The sequence below is a fragment of the Mercenaria mercenaria genome, chromosome 6 (assembly GCF_021730395.1).
Source record: "Mercenaria mercenaria strain notata chromosome 6, MADL_Memer_1, whole genome shotgun sequence".
Classification (NCBI taxonomy): Eukaryota; Metazoa; Mollusca; class Bivalvia; order Venerida; family Veneridae; genus Mercenaria; species Mercenaria mercenaria.
In genome coordinates this window covers 9,314,196-9,336,341 of record NC_069366.1, presented here as the reverse complement: position 1 = coordinate 9,336,341, position 22,146 = coordinate 9,314,196, and the positions used below count along the sequence as shown (strand labels likewise).

General features: G+C 35.1%; 1 protein-coding gene across 1 annotated transcript; it reads left to right on the top strand.

Moving 5' to 3' along the window:
* The first annotated feature begins 4,112 nt into the window (after positions 1–4,112).
* LOC123549704 (uncharacterized) lies at positions 4,113–13,696 on the top strand. Its single transcript, XM_053545037.1, has one exon. It carries the CDS (start codon positions 4,156–4,158, stop codon positions 9,037–9,039), a length of 4,884 nt encoding a protein of 1,627 aa, XP_053401012.1. The 5' UTR covers positions 4,113–4,155; the 3' UTR covers positions 9,040–13,696.
* Positions 13,697–22,146: the final 8,450 nt, after the last annotated feature.

Genomic DNA, 22,146 nt, shown 5'->3' with positions numbered 1-22,146 from the left:
GGTCACATATGGCCCCGCCGTGGGGTCACATGGTTTTTAGAGACTTATAGAGGGAAAACTGAAACATTTTCTTGTCCAAAACCAGAGGGCCTAGGGCTTTGATATTTGGTTTGAAACATCATCTAGTGGTCCTCTACCAATATTGTTCAAATTATCCCTCTAGGATCAAATATGATCCCGCCCTGAGGGGTCACATGGTTTATAAAGACTTATATAGGGAAAGACTTTGATAATGTTCTTGTCCAAAACCACATGCAGGGCCTAGGGCTTTGATATTTGGTATGTAGAATCATCTAGTGGTCCTCAATCAAGATTATTCAAATTATCCCCTAGGGACTGACCTACTTTTTTCGTTTTTGAAGTTACAGCATAGAAATTTGAACCACATTAATTTTATTATTTTTGATACAGATTTCAATACAATCATGAATGTACTCATCTTGAATAGTCTTAATCATGACCTACTGACCTACTTTCTTGTTTTTGAAGGTACAGCATAGAAATTTGGACCACATGTATAATTTTTGATACAGATTGCAATACGCATCTTTAATATTCTTATCCCTGACCTACTGACCTACTTTCTTGTTTTCAAGCTACAGCAAAGTGATTTGGACCGCCTGTATAATGTTTGATACAGATTTCAATACTCATCTTGAATAGTCTTATTGACTCTTTTTCATGACCTACTGACCTACTTTCTTGTTTTTGAAGGTACAGCATAGAAGTTTGGACCTTGTGTATAACTTCTGATACTGATTTCAGTACTCATCTTTAATATTCTTAACCCTGACCTACTGACCTACTTTCTTGTTATTGAAGCTACAGCAAAGAGATTTGGACCGCCTGTATAATGTTTGATACAGATTTCAGTACTTGTCTTGAATAATCTTATTCGTGATCTACTGACCTGCTTTCCTGTTTTTGAAGTTACAGCATAGAAATTTGGACCACTTGTATAATTTGTGATACAGATTTCAATACTCATCTTGAGTAGTCTTAATCTTGACCTACTAACCTTCTTCCTTGGCATAGAAATTTGGACCACTTGTAAAATTTTTGATACAGATTTCAATACTAATCTTAAATATTCTTAACCCTGACCTATTGACCTACTTTCTTATTTTTGAAACTACAGCAAAGAGATTTGGACCACCAGTCCTGTATAATTAAATTTTTTAACAGATTTCAGTAGTTATCTTGAATAATCTACCATGACCTACTCACCTAGTTTTTTTGTTTTTGAAGCTTTAGCAAAGAAATTTGTTCAAGCAAGCAACTAAACTCAGTTGGGCGATATAGGGCCATCATGGCCCTCTTGTATGTCCAATGGTAGGCATTTATGTACAGTTTAAAAAACTGTCATCTTATCTTTGAACAATTAATTTTAAGATCTGTTGAACTATATTTTCAGGTTGTTGTCAAAATGTAGAGTAATGATATGTTCATTTAAAGGTTCGGTGGCTTGCCTTATGTACAGACATGAAGTAATGGGTAAGTTATTTGGTGATAAACTAATGATTCTAGAATAACTGTTTTTTTGTGCGGACTGTTAGAAATTTAAAAAAAAAATTATTGTAATTTCCAGTATTCTGTTTGTGTTGGCATCCACAAAAGTAAGCAGGTTTCTCTACTACGCCAAATGCTTTTAAACTTCAAACACTTCTTCAGCATCATAAGATGACTTCACAGGGCAAGTTACATAACTCTAGCTATTTTCTTAATTATGCCCCTTTTTAGCTCACCTGAGCAATGCTCGCGTGAGCTATTGTGATCGCTCGATGTCTGGCATCCGTCTGCGTCTGTCAACATTTACCTTGTGTATGCGGTAGAGGCTGTATTTTTCAATTGATCTTCATGAAATTTGGTCAGAATGTTTGCCTTGGTGAAATCTAGGTCAGGTTTGAAAATGGGTCATCTAGGGTCAAAAACTATGTCACTAGGTCTAATCAAAGAAAAACCTTGTGTATGCAATAGGGACTGCATTTTACGCCGGATCTTCATGAAATTTGATCAGAATGTTTGTCTGAATGAAATCTATGTCAGTTTCAAATATGGGTCATCTGGGATCAAGAACTAGGTCACCCAGTCAAATCAAAGAAAAACCTTGTGTACGCAATAGGGGCTGCATTTTACACTGGATTTTCAAAAAATTTAGTCAGAATGGTCGCCTTGATGAAATCTAGGTCAGGTTCGAATATGGGTCATCTTGGGTCAAAAACTAGGTCAAATCAAAGAACAACCTTGTGTATGCAATAGGGGCTGCATTTTTCATTGGATCTTCAGGAAATTTGATCAGAATGTTTGTCTTGATGAAAGCTAGGTCGAGTTCAGATATGGATCATGTTGGGTCAAAAACAAGGTCACATGGTCAAATCATTGCCTATGCAAAAGGGGTCACATTTTAAGCAGGATATTCATTAAATTTGATCAAGCTGTTCTCATGTGAGCGACCTAGGACCATTTGGTCCTCTTGTTAACTTAAAAGTTAAAGCTTAGCATGTAAGCAGGTTTATCTGAAAATACTAGGGCAAATATTTCTAACTGCACAAAAGTCTTTGACGTCATGTGATGACCTCACAGGCAAGTTAAGTATATTTTAATTTGTTAATAATATTATGCACCTTTTTAACAGAAATTTTTTGAAAGTTTGCATGTAAGCCTGTATTCTCAGAAACAACCTGACCAAATGATTTTGGATTCTAAACATATCTTTGGCATCATTAGATGACCTTAATAGTAGGTTTCATATTTTTTACTGACATTTTGGCAAAATTATGCCTCTTATGCCCCCCGGCATACAGTAATTGAAGTGACTGTCTGTCCGTCCATATGAACAATGCCTTTAGCCCACATTGATGACCTTATTTGGTGTATACTCACACTCGACAATCCTTGTGGTATAACCTACAAGCTGATGTATATATAGGTGACCTTGACCCTCATATGACTCACTTCAAACTAAAAACCTTAAAGAACATTTTTGGAAATGCAGCCCACGTAAATGACACAGTTTAGTTCATACTCACACTCGACATACCTTACGGCAAGACCTACAAATTGACCAATATATTGATGACCTTGACCTTTGTCGCTACAGACCAGATTGTCTACAGCCCACATGAATGACCTGATTTAGTTCATACTCACACTCAACAGTCCTTGTGGCAAGACCTACAAACTGACCTGTATATAAATGACCTCGGCCTCATATGACCTTCACCTTCAAACTTAAAACCTGAATCAACAACATTTTTGGTCCTACAGCCCACTTAAATGACACAATTCTGTTAATACTCGCACTCAACAAACCTTGTGGCAAGACCTACAGACTGACCTATATATTTATGATCTTGACCTTCATATATATGAGCTTCGTCTTAATTTATTTATTTGGGTTTTATGGCGCACCAACACAGTATAGGTTATATGGCGCCAAACAGGGCTACAAATTTTGGTTCCACATCTCATTTACATCGAAATAAAAACATGAGGTATGGAAAAGAGCTTCGCCTTAAACCTAGAACCTCAAAAAACATGGTCATACACCCAGAGGCGTGATTTTGTGTTTTAAAAATGCAGCTCCATGTTCACTTAGGAAGTTTTGTGAAATTTATTCTTGCAAGCAGGTTTCTCAGGGATTAATGTACTGAATGCTTTCAAACTTTTTGAGCTAGGGTCCATATCAACGACACATAGTTTGCGAAAGTGTGCCCCTTCTTAGAAAATTTTGCTGAAACTTAAGTATGTTATATTGTATTAGATGGAAGGGCTTCAAATAGTCTAGCGCATTGCCATTAGACAGTTCCTGTTACTTATACATGTAAATCTTTTACAGTACCTACCCATCTGGAAAATGGAGCCAAATTTCAACTCGAAAAACATGGAACTGGTTCTGCCATTTTATTGCTAGACAATTTTTGTAACAAACGTTAAAATGAAACATTCTTCACTTGTCAAAATCTTGAGCTTAGATTTTCATCCTGCCATTATAGAGTGATGTCACATTTTCAGCAAGTTTAGTGGCTTGTGAAAAATCTACTCTTATTTGTTTCAGGTATTTCCTGATGAAACTTTCCACCAGACACTTAACAGGAGGAAACCTTTCTGGAATATCTAGAGTTCAAAGTTCTATGACCTTACATCAAACAAAAAATGGAGATGGAAAACAGTCTGAAACAGTTGGATGAATATTTAGAAAAAATTGGGAGAAGTGGACTGGTTTCAGAAGAGCAAGATGATGTCAGTGCGGTTGAACAGCAGCCTGGAGTAACAGCTGAAAATGATTTGATAGAGAAATCCAGTGATACAGCTATAGAAGAGAAATCCAGTAAGATTGAAGACAATGAACAGTCATCTTCATTGGTTAGAAATAATGAGAAATCCAGTACTTTTACAAGGGACTTTACACCCAGCATGCATAATAGTATTGATCCTTTTACTGATTCATATAATTCCAGTGTTATTGTTAATGATCCATATTTGCATTTTGATAAAGAGACTGAAGAGACTTCTGAGTCAGATTTCATTGAAAATGTTAAAACTGAATCTATACAGTTTGAGGAATCTGAACAAGCTGTAAATGAACTTGCAGAAATTGGTCTTAGTGAAGAGAGCTTACAAGAATTTGCCTTATCAGGACCACAACCGGCAGTGACAGAGACAGGGAATTCGGCTATGGCGGAGAATGCAGATTTGGAGAATGGAGTTACATCTACACTTAAAGTCCATCCAGTATCTTTAAAGAAATCCACAAGACCTTACGAAAAGCCAGTTACTACAAGGGAACCGAAAGGCCAAGTTACAACCTTACTTGATCTTTCCAGTATAGGGGAATTGAAGAGGCTTTGGGTAAAGTCTGAGAAAGCCGTCAAAAAGGTAAATACCCCAATTCCTAAACAGGTTGACAGGAAATGCAGCTTATCCATGACCTCGAAAAACTCTAATTTAAAAAGTAAAGAAACTGCTGAAATAAGAGTAAAACAGAATATGAAAATCAGTGCTAAACCAACTGTGAAGGTAACATCTGAAGAATTGAATGAAGTATCTGACCTAGAAGTTGATGGATTCAGCAGTGGTAAGAAAAGGACAACCAGTGTTTGCACTAAGCCTTGTTCTGTGAAGCTAATTAGAGTCGAAGAATTGCCAATGTTTGAAAATATTAACATTGATCTCAGTGTTCCAAAAAGTAGCACAGTTATTAAATTTGAAGAATCAGATCAGATGATGGTTCCAGAAAAATCTAAGAGAAAAGATTTATATAAAAAATCAGATAAAGTGAATCAAAATGTTAAAAGCTTTTTTGCTAAGTCTGTTAAGAAAATCAGTGCATTTTCTAATGGTAAACAGTTAAGCCAAAAAGCTAAAGATAAAAAGCAGAAGATAATTACTCCAAAGGCAATCACAGCAACTGTGCGAAAGCATGAAAATAAACCAAAGAAAACTGATCAGCATGGAACCAAATTAAACAGTACTGATGGAAAGGTTATTGGTACATCAGAGACTGAAATAAGTCCACAAGGAGATGAAATGCTTACCAATTCAGAAGCTGAACTTGATATAAATGGTGATATTGAAGACAGTGCAAATATAAAAGATGAAAAGTATGGTGATGATGATAATGATGATGTTTACTTTCCATCGGATGATGAAAAAGATGATGACTATCATCCAAAGAAGAAAGCGAAAAAGAGTAAAGCTAAAAAATCTAACTCTACTAATCGTGCGAAAGTGATCTTTTCAGTTAAACAAGACGACAAAGATTTGACTGCTGAAGTGAAGGTCAAAGCTGCAAGTAAGAAATTAAAGGGTACTAGGATAGGAAGGCCACCTGTCTTTGGTCATTTTGAATGTAAATTTTGCGACTTTACAGCAAATGAGAAAAACCTAATTGATAAACATCACTTTAAATCTCACAGAACGGTTCTAAATTGTAAGGAGTGCGATAAAAAATTTAGAACAGTTAACGGATTATTGGAACATAATGCTTATAAACATGATGGTGGAAAGCCTTTTAAGTGCGACCATGAAGGTTGCCCTTACGCATCTAAAAACACTGTCGATCTTGAGAGACACAAAGCAAAGCATGATCCTGAATTGAAACATGTCTGTGATATATGTGGATGGCGAACAAGGTGGCAACGAAATATTAAGCATCATTTTGCATTAAAGCATTGTGACGAACGAAATTATAAATGTACAATATGTGAATTTGCTGCTAAACGTCCCTATGATTTGAAAGAGCACATGTATCGACACACAGATGAGAAACCAATACAGTGCTTGACATGTGGATTCCGTGTGAAAACAAACTTTGAATTAAGAAGTCATATGTTAGTTCACTCAAACTTGAAACCGTTTAAATGTACCTTTCCAGGATGCTCAAGTGCAACTAAAACAAAGTCGGACCTTTCAAAACACATGCGAGTACATCAGACTGAAAGACCATTTAAGTGCCACATTTGTTCTAAAGGTTATAAAGACCAGAATTCCTTAAACAAACATCTCACTGGAATACATGTAGCTGAAAGGAAATTTAAATGTGACATTTGTGGGAAAACATTCAAGAACCGGTATGCTTTAAAGAAACATGTCTACTTACATTCTGGGTATAAACCTTACGAATGCTCCGTTTGTAATTGGAAATTCTCCTCAAAAAATAACATGGAAAAACACATGGTCACTCATGACACGAATGAAAGGCCATTCCCTTGTCCCCTATGTCCATATTCAGCCAAAGTACCTGACCATCTTTTTGCACACATTGGGTCATACCATGGTGACAAGTATGCATATTTTTGTGAGCTGTGTAATAAGCCATTTAAAAGATACATGCAGTTGAAACTGCACCACGAAAGGATGCACACCAAAAAAGAAGTGGAGAGTTTGAAAAAATCACCAATGGTTGATCTTGCTTTACTTAAAATGGAAATGAAATTAGAATTAGAAGAAGTAGAAGCAGGAAAGAAAAGGAGAAGAAAAAGCAGAAGTAAAAGTCAGACACTTAGTGATTCTGATATAAAAGAAGAACCAATTGATGAAGATTATGGAGATACTGTTAGGGGCCCTGATGTTGAGGAGGATTTTGATGATGTGCGTCTTAATGAAGATACTGGTGAAATAGAAGTTGTGAAAAGGAAGAAACTAAATACAGCTAAGCAAGATGATAGTCGGAGTAGCCATTTAAGTGATGATGTAAGCATAAATGTTAGAAAGAATTCAGATGTAGAAAATTTTGATAAAGATGAAGTTGAAATAGAATTCGAAAAGTATGAAAAAAGGACAGAAAACAGCACTACGGAAAATCCAAATGATATTCAGTTTGTTGAAATTAATGAAGTTGAAGAAAATGTAATGAGGGACACCGGTATTGAAGAGGAGGAAAAGAAGAAAGACAACATTCTGATTGCTAAAGGTGATTTGAGTACAGTTGCACTGTATAATAATTTCAGAATACCCCTTGCAACAAGAGGCTTTAAGTTTAACTATGAAAAGACAGGAAAAAAACCTTTGAAAGCCTGGTTTATGGACACATCTCTCATGGACAGACAAACTGCGGAAAAACATCAGAAACATAGAAGGAGACTTGGTTTGCTGCCTGCAATACCACGGGGACATCCACCGAAAGGTTACAAAAGGCTTAAACGTTTTGTTGATCAAAGGAAAAGGCAGCTGGCAGAAAATATAAAGAAAGCAAAGTTTGTTAAAGATTTAGGATTGGTTTCAAAGAGAAATTTGTCTAGAAGTAAACGCTTTCAAGGAAAATATACAGAGTTCGAGACTGTAGATGGTGAAGTGCTGTCAGTATCAGAAGTACAGCAGAGACTGCCAAAAGTGAAAATACCTAAAACAGAAATTGTGATAAAGGAAATACCAAAGAAATCCCCATCATCTAAAACAAAGAATGTCACAAATAAAGGAAAAGGTAAAACCAACTCTTCTAGTTCAAGAAAGCAGAAAACTTCAGATGAAACCAAAGAAATTTGCAAAAGCAAAACAGCTGCAAAATCAAAAAGTAAGAAGAAACCAGCTACAAAAACAACAAAGTCCAAAACTCCAAAACTGTTACTGTCTACTGAGAAAAAGAAACAAAAAAAGCAAAAATTGACAAATGTGAAAATAAGAAAGCCTATTTTTCTAGAGGAAACAAGGGAAGTTACTTCAACAAATGCAAATGAAAGAAACAGTTTTGAAGCATTGGAAAGTATCTTGACTGAATTTAACCATAGTGGTTCTGCAATGACTGAATCAGAAAATATGCAAATTGATAAAATTGCAGTACAGCAGCAGACTCTAAAGAAAGGAAACAAAAAAGCGAAGTCTGGAACTGTACCAAAGTCCAAATTAAAAAATTTGAAAAAGCCAGTGGAAAAGAATCAAGTGAAACCAAAGTACAATAAAAAATATGTGCCAGTGAAAAAACCAGTAAAACGAAAGAATAATGATGGTGAAAAAGAGGCTAAAAAGTTAAAAATAGCTGATGTTGTTTCTGATCCTAGTTCAACATCGAAGAAGAAGAATCCAGAAACAAAGTTGTCAAATAGCAAACAAAAGAGTGCAAAGAAGAAGCTGTTAAAGGTAAAAATGAGTCAGGATTTTGGTAAATCGGTTACAAATAAGTGGGTAAAGCATCATGTTCAAGAGGAACAAGATACAGGAGTTTATCCTGCCAGTGTTCATGTTCCTGTCCAAAACACACAGTTAGTAATGGTTTATCCAGTAAATGTCATGCAAACAGCTGGTGTTGCTACATCAAGTGAGACCGGAGACCATCCAGGTGTATTTGTCACAATGAACGGCAACTATTCTGCAGTAACTGGGAGTGCATCACATATCGAAAGAGTTGAATTTAAAAGGGATCTTAATGATGCACTTACTGATTCATTTAATGAAATACCAGACAGTGAGAATCAGGTTTATAGAGGTGAAAACTCAGATAAGGAATTAATGCAACAAGAATATACAGAGACAGTTTTGGTCAAACAAGAACCTGAACTAAGTTTCTACTCAAGTTTTGCTCAAGATTCTACAGCAGTCTAGTCAGAATTGATTGCAACATTCTACAGCTTCTGTTAGGTATTCAGTAATGAGTTTAAGTTCATTGTGTATATGGATATGTATAAACTCTCTGACTCTCTATCTCTCCCTTTCTCTCACTCTTTTAATATCTAGTTGTCTGTCTATCTATCTATCTATCTATTGATCTGTCTCAGCTAAAAGTTGTCCAGTAGATACGTTAACAGTTGCTACAGATAAATATTAAAAGAATCTCTCAGTGATTGTGTGAAGGTAGAAATATCCGGCTTGGAGGTAACTGGACATTCTCATCCATACAAACAACTACTCATTCTTTTATTCTCGTATAAAGTAAAAACGAACGACTTTCTGTTGGGAAAGCACTGTCTTTAGTAGTAGCAAATTTATATAAAAGTTACAGCATGTCCGGAGTAAAATGAGTTTAAAAACATAAAAACTTTCTGAAGAAATGGCTTTTTTTGTTTTCAAGTGATTTATAATTGTATACTGGTTTCCCAGTAGTTTCCGGACCGAAATCGCCATTTTTTGCCAGTAACTTTCAAACAAAACATGGTAGAAACATAATTTTTTCACAGAAAAAAGCTAGGTTCTTCGTTTACACCATGCAGAATTCGTATTACACTTGCGTTCATAACACAAATGTAGATGAGGCCTCAAACGGGGTAATTAATTCCATTAAAATCTCAGTTAGTCAGAGTAGTTTTCCGGACCTTTCATTGTAACAGTTGTAACCTCTCTGTAAAAGCAAACATTTCCGATTTCGTTATATATATTCAAAATTAAAACATAATTCTAAGGCGTGATGACGATTTGAAAAGTATACTTCAAAAATTTAACAAGTACTAGATTTATAATACGCTCATTACAGTTACGTCTAATTACGTTTGAATGACGTTTGCAACGTCACGCTAAAATGACGGAACGTATTTAACGGACTGGTAATATTACCAAAAAAAAAAGAACTTTTAGTAATTAACACCTTTTTATTATACAAAAAAGGAACAAGACCGGTCTCAAAATTGGTAGTCTAACGCCCTGACCACTCGGGCATGGACACTGCTGCTAAACATTTGATTGATAGACGGTATCGTAGGTAAATCTCTGTCTATTTTGGTTCCTATTTTTCATCGATAATTTAATGCCATTGTACAGTGAATAGGTTGCTTTTTTCTGACATTCATTGTTTTATTTTATTACTATCGGAATGTTTTTACTGTATCGTCTGTAAATGGGAGCATCAATTGACTTATGTTTAGCTTCAAGGGGCCTCAATTTCTGCGCATGCACACTGTAACTGGAATTCCCCCGAAGTTGACAAATCTCTTGTGTAAACATTACATCGAAGTAAGTTAAAACAACCGGGATATTCAAATAATAAATAAGTTCGGTAATGCTAGGTTTTCGCTGCTATGTAGAGGCAACAGAGGTCTAGATGATACGATATTGTTACCCAGATGCTGTACGACGGAGTAAAGTCTATACAGCACGAAATGTAAAAGGTCCGGAAAACTACTTGGGTCCGGAAACTACTGGGAAACCAGTACATGTAAATTGTTCACACACATGTCGATTTATAAATAGAAAATTCTACACATACCCATAATATACAGTCATAATTTCAGACTTTAAGGAAGTGAACCTATGATGATTGTCTGTAATTTCTGTTTGATCATGTTCTCTCCATACGTGTTTTTGGCATTCTCCAGTTGTTATGGAAACCATTTCTCATATGAGCAATATTAAGGGCCGTAGAATGCAGAAATAACAACATGAAATTGCACAGAAATTGTCAATTGTCATTATGGGTGCATTACCTTAATAATTTCATAGAATTTATTTATTTAATTGTTAATCAAATATAATTTTGATTTGTAATAAATATGTTAGTATTTGTACATATTTGGTAAAGTACAAAAATGAATATTTTATGTACTTTGTGGGATAAATGAAGAATAACTTGTGCTGAAGATGATATTTTTTATGCACTGCAAGTGTCTCGGATTCACTGAAAGTGTTTTTTGCGCTATAAGGGCAGAACTCCTTTAATTATGTTAGCTGTAAGCTTCAAGCTATATATCATAGTGATCTGACTTTGTTAAAAATGCTTTGAAATTCTTACTGCGCTTAATTTAAAACATGCATAATCACTCTTGTCTCTACTCTTTACAGACACAGTTAGCATCAGTTATTGTTTACTTACATTTAGAAATAAATGCACCACATCATGATAACTGTCACAGGTTGACAAAATATTGTTTATTCACAAATCATATCTGCTAAAGCTAAGTATTGGTAATGGTCGAGGATGTGAGTGAATTGTTGATTTTATTGTAATATCCTGTAAATGAGGTTACAGAAAATTGACATCCTTATAATGCTGGACACGACTGCCTTTGCAACCAGTGTAGATCATGATCAGCCTGCACATCTGTGCAGTCTGATCAAGATCTGCACTGTTCGTCATGCAGTCAGTATATTTTTGCTAAGCACCCCTTTTAACAGTTAATGGGACTGTCCAAATTGAAAGGTGGACAAGTTCATTATATAAATTTAGCAGGGTAAGTGTTATTAAGAATGTAGTAGAGAATTCAGATATAATTATTGTATAACAATACCCAATGAATTGCATTACTGTCCTAGACAGCAAATATGTATTGATGCAACAACTTGATATGTTTGTTATTTACAACGTTACAATATCATATACTTAAAAAGTTAGAATTTCTGCTGTTTCATTTAACCCTTGTCATGCTGGATACGATTGATTCTACCTTTGCGACCAGTGTAGACCCTGATCAGCCTGCACATCTGTGCAGTCTGATCATAATCTACACTGATTGCCATTCAGTCAGTATCTTTTTGGTATGCACCCCTTTCAACAGTAAATGGTACTGTCCAAATTGAAAGATGGACAAGTTCATTATAGAAATTTAGCAGGGTAAGGGTTAAGAGACTCACTGCTTTAGAAATATGCTGTACTTGACATGTAACTGTAGGAGATTTTAACAAAACTCCTGGTGTAAGAAATGAAACACAGTTAAACAGTACTAATTTTTATTTGAGTATAACAAACCTGGAGTATTTTATAATTGGATGAAGATAATAAAATCATATTTTATGTCTTATTAAGGTAGTTCTGTATGTTTGATAAGTAAGTCATGATTTAGTCATCTATCCGGATAACATGTGAACTCGGAGTACCAAAAGCAAAATCACTGTTATGTAAAAATGTCATTCTGTGCACATGACTACAAATGATTTCAAAAATGTTGTGGTAGATCTACTTGTGGATCTCTTTAATCAAGGGCAAAGTCTCAAAATAAATAGATACACCGAATTCAGTGTGGAAAAAAATTGAACTGAACATGCAGAGCTACCTTAGAACGGTAGGGTATATACGTCTCCAGAAGTACGACAAAATCCATTTCATTGTGACGTAATTACGGTATGTTTTATGTGATATTTTACATAATCCGTTCATTGGTAGTTTTTTATGCACATTCTTTAGGACAAATTGATACCGTTTCTTTACACCATTGTTAGATATTAATTTAATTTGTTAGTTATATCAACATACATCTTTGTTTAATATAGTATTGATGAGGGTTTTAGATTACATGCTAATAATAGTGTCTGAAATACTGTTGATAGCTTGTATCCTACACCATCATTTTATTGTTGTGCTTCATGTTAACCATTTACTGCTTTATGTAAAAACTTACTGTTGTTTTATGTTAAGATTGCACATGTATTATTGATGTTATATTGATTTCATTATACAGCACAAGTTACTTAAATGTTCCAGAATTTAAATATTGTACTTGTATAGTGAATGTGTGACTTATTTTGTAGGTCAGTTTATGCAGTTTGTCAGATTCTTCATTCGTATTGTTAAGGGTATATTTATACAGTGGGTTAAGAAATGGTGAAGTTATATTTGAACTAGTAAAAGTGCAGGTCCCTGCTCGCCCAGATGAAAAGGCTTTAACTTCAGACACTTCCTGGTAGTTTCTGTATTTAAAGTCTCATAAGGATTTTTATTTTATGTTAAAAACAGACAAGGTGGCTGTCCAATAGAGGATATGCATACTGACATGGTTAGAAAAGCACTACTTTTAACAATGCTCATGAATGAACATACACGATTGGTGCCATAAAGGGAGGCAATCTGAATCAAACCCTTAGCTTTAATAAGACTCCCTACTAACTGAATCAAATGTTCAAATCTATGACAGATATATGCAGAAACAATTATCAAAAGTAAGATTTAGCAAAAAAATAAAAATAACTTTATATTCATAATGTAAAAACAAACTCGTTATGAGCCTTTAAGTGGTCAACATGTGCAATTAAAGTGTCCGTATTGCCTTGCTGAATGAAATTGTGTGTAGACAATATACAGAACAGTTAGCAGATCTCTTTTTGTTTACACAACAAAGTTGCATATTGTTATTATTTTATCTGCAATTCCAGTAAAGCATTTAGTAGTTAAAACTTTACAAAGTAGTGATATATTTTATGATATAAAGATCATGTTAAAGAGGAAATCCAGATTTTATTTACAAAACCATGTGTTATTGATGTTTTATTTTAGTCATTAGTCTATTGTCATGTTAATTAATCTATAGCTGTTCAGCAATAAATTCTGAAGAAAAATGTATGTTTTATCTTTGTATCAAAGTATTGCACTCTTTTAGATTTGCACACAATTTTTATCCTCAACCGCAAGGCAGTGGTAGGTGTTATTCATTGAGTGTTTACATTGCCTTCAGTTGGTCCATTCATGGACATACTGCTGTCAGTCAGCCAAAACCTTGTATGATTAAATGTTCCTTCAGGTCTTCACGGCCAAATGGTTGAGGTTGCTGATGTTGAATCACTTGCCCCTGACCACTGTGGGTTCCAAACCTTGCTTTTGGTGTAGAATTCTTGTGAGGAAGCCAAGCTAGCTTATGGAAGGTCAGTGGTTCTACCCAGGTGCATGCTGGGGTCTGAAACAGTGCATGGAGGGGTACCTGGGATCTTCCTACACAATCAAGAACTGGAAAAGTTGCCATGACCTAAAACTGTTCCTACATATCCAGATGGATTTTGACCAACATTTTAAAGATACATTACCATGAACAGCCATTACTGGTCAAGATTTTATGAGGCAATTATTATCACATAATTTATGGCAAATTGTTCATTTGTCATTGGGCAAAAAGAACAAACTCTTAGATTTGGATCTCCTATGGTAATTTAAAATTAAGAGGATTTCTTTTGGTCTCCTGTTATCAAGCACCATAAGATTTTGCATAAACAGTTTTAAGTTTAATCAAATTTATTTTCGCGCGATAAGCATTTACACTTGAACTGGCCATTTTTATCTCACCTGAGCATGTGCTCCAGCTTTGTGAACGCCATGTGTCTGCTGTAGAAAAGTGTCCATCGCTGTGTGACCGCATCATCAACAAAAACTGTTGACTCTAGAGGTCAAAAACTAGGAGACTAGGTGAAAAAATAAACACCCTAGAAGTAACCTTCATAAAACGTAATCAGAACGACTGACTTGTCATTCTGAAACTTGGTAATCTAAGGTCAAGAAATACGACTGGTGTCTAGGTCAAATTACAAGAGGCCACATTTTCTGTTTGATCTTCAAAAAAACGTGGTCAGAATGTTTGCTTTAATGAAATTCAGACAATGAAACTGGTACATTTATGGTCAAAAACTAGGTCATAAGGCCAAATAAGAGAAAGAGCTTGTCATGTCTGGAGAGGCCACATTTTCCTCCTATAAATGAAACATTACAATCTTGAATGTCTTGATAGCATCATGTTACAGACTGGACTGTCTGGTCAAAAACTACAACTTAAAATATATCTCACTGAGAAATGAGTCAATTTTTATACATTAAGGAGCATATTGTGTAAATTTTCTTACTTTCTGTTGAGAAATATTCCATCTTCACTTAAAACATTTTTTTTATAATATGCGTATAATAATATCCATTTTGCAGCAGTTTCTGACCTCGGTGTGGGAAAAAGATGTGTGTAAACAAAAATGGTGTTACAGTTCTTTTGAAGTTACAAGTATACACACAACATAGTTTCATTTCATTTTATTATTTGCAGCATATCATTTTACAGCAAACAAATGGTCACTGTCTAGTTATTTGTCATTCCAGAATTTAAACAAGAGCTGTCAGTGGACAGCGCGCTCGACTATTCTCGGTACTTGATAGTATAATATAAGCAATAAGTAAAACTTTAACATTACAATAAGCATATTCTAAGTCAAAAAGGGGCCATAATTCAGTCAAAATGCTTGATAGAGTTGCCTCCTCCTTTTTTAGCCCACCATCATCAGATGGTGGGCTATTAAAATCACTGCGTCCATGGTCCGTCCGTTCGTCATTCCGTCCATCCGTTAACAAATTCTCATTATCGCATCTCCTCAGAAACTACTGGGGGGATTTTGACCAAACTTTTTCAGAATGATGTATTGGTACCCTAGTTGTGTCCCCCTGAAAATTAGACTGGTTCAACAATTTATGAGTGAGTTATGGCCCTTTGTTTATTTCTATAATTTACATAGATTCATATAGGGAAAAACTATGGAAACCTTCTTGTCCAAAACCGCAGAGCCTAGGGCTTTGATATTTGGTATGAAGCATCATCTAGTGGTCCTCTACCAAGATGATTCAAATTATTTCTCTGGGGTCAAATATGGCCCCGCCCTTGGGTCACATGGTTTATATAGACTTATATAGGGAAAAACAAACTTTGAAAAACCTCTTGTCCAAAACCACAGGGCCTAGGGCTTTGATAGTTTGTATATGACATCATCTAGTGGTCTTCAACTAAGATTGTTCAAATTATACCCCTAGGGTCAAATATGGCCCCGCCCTGGGGGTCATATGGTTTACATAGACTTATATAGGGAAAAACTTCGAAAATCTTCTTGTCCAAACCACAAAGCCTAGGGCTTTGATACTTGTAATGTAGCATCATCTAGTGGTTCTCTGCCAAGTTTGTTCAAATTATCCCCCTAGGGTCAAATATGGCCCCACCCCGGGGGTCACATGGTTCATATAGACATATATAGGGAAAAGCTTTTAAAATCATGTCAATAACTACAACATTCAAATTTGGACCACATGTATATTTTTGAGTGGCAAGATGAACCCTTGACATGAGTTGACCTTGATTTTAACCTAGTGACCTACTTTCACATTTCTGTAGCTACAGCCTTCAAATTTGGACCACATGCATAGTTCTGGGCACTGGAAAAAACTTTGACCTTGACATTGACCTAGTGACCTACTTACACATTTTTGAAGGTACAGGCGTCAAATCTGGACCATATGCATAGTTCCGTGTTTCAAAATGAAATTTGACATTGATTTTGACCTAGTGACCTATATTCCCATTTCTCAAGCTACAGCCTTCAAATCTGGACCACATGCATAGTTTTGTGTACCGAAAAGAACTTTGACCTTGACATTGACCTAGTGACTTACTTTCACATTTTTGAAGGTACAGTCCATAAATTTGGACCACATGCATAATTTTGTGTTTCGAAATGAAATTTGACCTTGACATTGACCTAGTGACCCACTTTCAAATTTTTTGAAGGTAAGGCTTCAAATTTGGACCACATGCATAGTTTCGTGTTCGGAAATGAAATTTGACCTTGATTTTGACCTAATGACCTATTTTCACATTTTTTGAAGGTACAGACTTCAAATTTGGACCACATGCATAGTTTCGTGTTCGGAAATAAAATTTGACCTTGATTTTGACCTAGTGACCTACTTTCACATTTCTTAAGCTACAGCCTTCAAATTAGGACCATATGCATAGTTTTGTGTACCGAAACAAAATTTGACCTTTACATTGACCTAGTGACCTACTTTCACATTTTTTAAGGTACAGGCTCCAAATTTGAACCTCATGCATAGTTTTGTATTCCGAAATAAAATTTGACCTTGATTTTGACCTAGTGACCTACTTTTACATTTCTCAATATACAACCTTCAAATTTGGACCACTTGCATAGTTTTGTCTACCGAAATGAACTTTGACCTTAAGATTGACCTAGTGACCTACTTTCACATTTCTGTAGCTACAGGCTTCAAATTTAGACCACATGCATAGGATTGTGTACCGAAACAAACTTTGACCTTGACATTGACCTAGTGACCTACTTTCACATTTTTGACGGTACAGGCTTCAAATTTGGACCACATGCATAGATTTGTGTTCTGAAGTGAAATTTGACCTTGATTTTGACCTAGTGACCTACTTACACATTTCTCAAGCTACAGCCTTCAAATTTGGACCACTTGCATAGTTTTGTGTACCGAATTAAACTTTGACCTTAAGATTGACCTAGTGACCTACTTTCAAATTTCTCAAGCTACAGCCTTCAAACTTGATGCACATGCATAGTTTTGTGTACAAAGAATTTTGTCCTTGAAATTGACTTATTGACCTACTTTCAAATTTCTCAAGCTACAGCATTCGAATTTTGACCACATGCACAGTATTGTGTACGGAAATGAAATTTGACCTTGAGCTAGTCAGTAAGTCTTGAAATTTGGAACACTCAAAAATAGCACATTGGTGGGCGCCAAGATCACTGTGATCTCTTGTACAGACTGGGGTCATGATTGTAAACAAGTATGCAAAATATGAAAGCAATATCTGAATGGACTTTGAAAATATTTGGGGTGGTACGCGAACTTTAACATTTATTCTAAGTCGAAAAGGGGCCATAATTCAGTCAAAATGCTTGATAGAGTTGCCTCCTCCTTTTTACAGACTGAGGTTATGATGGTAAACAAGTATGCAAAATATGAAAGCAATATCTCAATGGACTTTGAAAATATTTAGGGTGGTACGCAAACTTTAACATTTGTGTGACGCTAATGCTCACGCCGACGCCTGGGGGTGAGTAGGATAGCTCTCCTATTCTTTGAATAGTCAAGCTAAAAATATTAAATTTTGTGCTTATGCATTCAAGTTGTAAATTCTAGTACATTTTGTATTTCTGACCAACATATTTCAGATTATTTGTCTTACAACTTACTTAGTCTTGTAACAGTGATGTGACAATGCATGTTCTTTTCTAACTCACAAAAAAAGGTGGTAGATCTATACTGTTTTGCTCATAAAGACCATTTGGTTTCCAACCGATTAACCAGAGATCACCTAGGTCTTCAGTTTTTCTGGGAATTCAAGGCTTATATCCAAAAACTGAACACTTCTGTTTTTTAGAAAAATATATATGTTTTGTATAATTATATACTGTTCAATTTTCATGTAAAACAACCCTTTCTTTCTATGATTTGGTGATGTTTGATTTTTCTTTTCTAATACGGACATAACACCATTTGCAATTTTCTAGTTTTACATTTGCAATAAATATCTGGATGGTAGGTTTTACAGATTATGCAATTATTAATGAAAAATAAAATATCCTTCAAGAAAAAAACACAATCATCAATTTAGCAAATTAATCATTTATTCTCAAATATATACATATAACATGCAATCCTTGTCACATCTCATTACATTTTGATAAAAAGACCATTCTAACCAAATTATAACAAAGTATGAAAGCTGTAGTAGCAATTATCAAAATAATCAAGAGCACCGCCTTGCGGCTGCTGACACTCATCTGATTTTTTTGTATAATAGAAAAATTTTCCTACCCATGATTTTCTAAGTCCAAAAAGGGCAATTATTCTTGCAAAAAGCAGGATGGAGTTATGTTTCTTAATGTACAGAGTCAGCTTATGATGGTGAACAAGTGTTGCAAGCTTCAAAGCAATAGCTTTGATAGTTTAGGAGAAAAGTTGTCCTAAACATAAAACTAATCAAGAAATCTGATATTTTCTAAGTCCAAAAGGGGCCATAATTCTTGCAGACATAGTTACGTTTCTTGCTGTACAGGGTCAGCTCATGATGGTGAAAAAGTGTTGCAAGTTTTAAAGCAATAGCTTTGATAGTTTAGAAGAAAAGATGACCTAAACATAAAACTTAACCAAGAAATCTGATATTTTCTAAGTCCAAAAGGGGCCATAATTCTTGCAAAAAGCAGGATGGAGTTACGTTTCTTGCTGTACAGGGTCAGCAATTGATTGTGAAGAAGTGTTGCAAGTTTCAAAGCAATACCTTTGATAGTTTAGGATAAAAGCTGACCTAAACATAAAACTTAACCAGGCAACGCTGACACCGATCAAGTGATGACAATAACTCATCTTTTTTTTTTTTTCAAAAAGTCAGATGAGCTAAAAAGAAAGACCTGAAAAAATAAATATTGTAAGTCTGATAACTATGAAAAGAACTAGTGTATTTGGACATCCTATACACTTATTATTCCTACCAAGTTTAATCAAAATCTGGTGAAAGATGTAGAAATTGAAGTCTCATTACTCCGCTAAAAATAAGTTGACTAGAGAATCCAAAAACATGAACAAATAGCACTAACATTGATCATACCTATCAAGTCTGAACAAAATCAAAGAGAGGTGTACATCGGAATATAATCAACTCACTGAAAACAGTTACTTTATCAGAATATTATCATGTAACTGAAAACAGTTACTTTATCAGAATATAATCACTTCGCTGAAAACAGTTAAACTTTTAACTATAAATAGTAACAATTCTGCGCTGAAAATGCTCATGTTACTGTATTGCTTCATGCATTATCACATTATCATAACTGGCCCGGCAGCACAGGACATTAAGGCCCGTAAACAGAAATGATGTCATGAAAATCTGAAAATTATTATGCCAGCTGCTAGTACCCACATAAATGGCACACTAAACTGTTCTTACTATATTATAGCAAAGAAGTATAAAATATTTTATTTTTATAGCTCTTTGATTATAGGTAAACCTGTAATAAACAGGTAAACACTTTGGAGAGACAATGGCCCTGGAAGAAGATAATAGCCCTCGGGTTATTATCACTTTGCCAGGGCTATTATCATTCAAAGGCACCGCTATACCATTTATTAAACAATATTTATTACACGAGTACCTATAAATAGTAACACATTTATGCTTGAAAATCTTCTATTATTGGATAGCTTATTGCATTATCAAATTAAATTTGTCATATGGACCCCAGGGCCATTATCGATAATGGCCTTAACTTTAGCATGGGAAATTTGTATTCCTAACCAGAAATAATGTTGTGATGTTTCACAGGGTCAAAAAGGCTAATAGTTCAGTTTAAGTTTTATTATCTCAAGCAATACGAGCCTCGCTGCCACCTAAACAATCACCCTCGAGGCCAGATATTCCCATCTGCACAACCAGTAAAAGAATCTTATAACAACACCTCATGATAGACAGAAACATAAACTTATTTCTCTGTACTATAGTTAATGAATAAAGCTATTTTTGCCCAGTTTTATCAACTGAAAATTGCAACAATTTGTCTGAAAATTTAATGTACGCAAGACTAAATGTGTGCTAGACCATCTGTTCAAATGTATGTAAGACTATATATGTACTGAATGCACCTTATGCAGCTTATTCTGATTTATTCTAAAGAGCTTAAATAAAAACAAAATAAATAATAACACGAGACCCAAATGAGCCTAAGTCGCTCACCTGAAGAGGATCTTGACCTTCTGACCAAGCTTGGTGAACATCCTTTAAGATTTTCATTAATATAAAAGTTATTTACAGGAAGGAGTTTTTTAACTCTAGCTGTCCCTTAAAGGCACTAAATGCCCCCATTTGAATCAAGTTGGTTGAGGACCTTATAATGATGCTAGAAAATCAAGTTTGATGAAGATCAATCAAGCAGTGCATAAGAAAAAGTCAATACAACATTTAAAATCATATCTATTATTAGTTATAGCTGCCTCTAAAACCAGCCAAGTGCCTCCATTTGAACAAACTTCATGTAAGACCTTTTAATGATGCAAAAGACCATGTTTGGTGAAGATCCATCCAGTTGTTCTGTAGTTTTTTAGTTTTTTATGCTACAAATCGAGTCTAAAAGATCTATTAAGCAGTTCATGAATAAAATTAAGAGAGGCCCATATAATGATGCTACAGACCGAGTCTGATGAAGATTTATCAATCATTTCATGAGAAGAAGTCATTTAAAGGTATTTCTATTTTTAGCTCTGGCAGCCCCAAAAAGAGGCCAAGATGAGCCATATGAACCAGCTTTATAGAAGTCCATGCCAGGATGGTACTGACAAAGTTTTGTTAATTCTGACCAGTAGTTTCCCAGAACAAGAGGGCCAAGATGGCCCTAGGTTGCTCACCTGAGAAACACACCATAACAGTGTAAACACCATAACAGTGTAAACATGTTTGACCTAGTGATTTCATGGAAAAAAAATTCTAACAAATTATCATTAAAATTGGAGCAAAAATCTTGAGTATAAACAAGTATTTTCTTTGATTTGACCTAGTGACCTACTTTTTGATCCTAGATGACCCATATTCGAACTTGACATAGATTTCATCAAGGCTATCAGTCTGACCAAATTTCATGAAGATCTGACATAATTTCATGAAGATCAATTGAAAAATACAGCCTCTATCGCATACACAAGGTTTTCCTTTGATTTGACCTAGTGACCTAATTTTTGACCCAAGATGATCCATATTCAAACCTGACCTAGAATTCATCAAGGCAATCATTCTGACCAAATTTCATGAAGATCAATTGAAAAATACAGCCTCTATTGCTTACACAAGGTTTTTCTTTGATTTGACCTATGACCTACTTTTCGAACCCAGATGACCCATAATCAAACACAACCTAGATTTCATTCAGGCAATCATTCTGACCAAATTTCATGAAGATTAATTGAACAAGAGGACCATGATGGTCCTGAATCGCTCACCTCTTCCCACATGATCCAGTTTTGAGTATGACGTCGTTTTTTCTATTATTTGACATAGTGACCTAGTTTTTGAGCTCATGTGACCCAGTTTTGAACTTGACCTAGATATTATAAAGATAAAAATTCTGACCAATTTTCATGAAGATCCATTGAAAAATATGGTCTCTAGAGAGGTCATAAGGTTTTTCTATTATTTGACCTACTGACCTAGTTTTTTAAGGCACGTGACCCAGTTTCAA

What these genes read in the sequence shown, in the direction of transcription:
- LOC123549704 (XM_053545037.1), top strand. Translation starts at nt 4,156, where the DNA reads ATGGAGATGGAAAACAGTCTGAAACAGTTGGATGAATATTTAGAAAAA.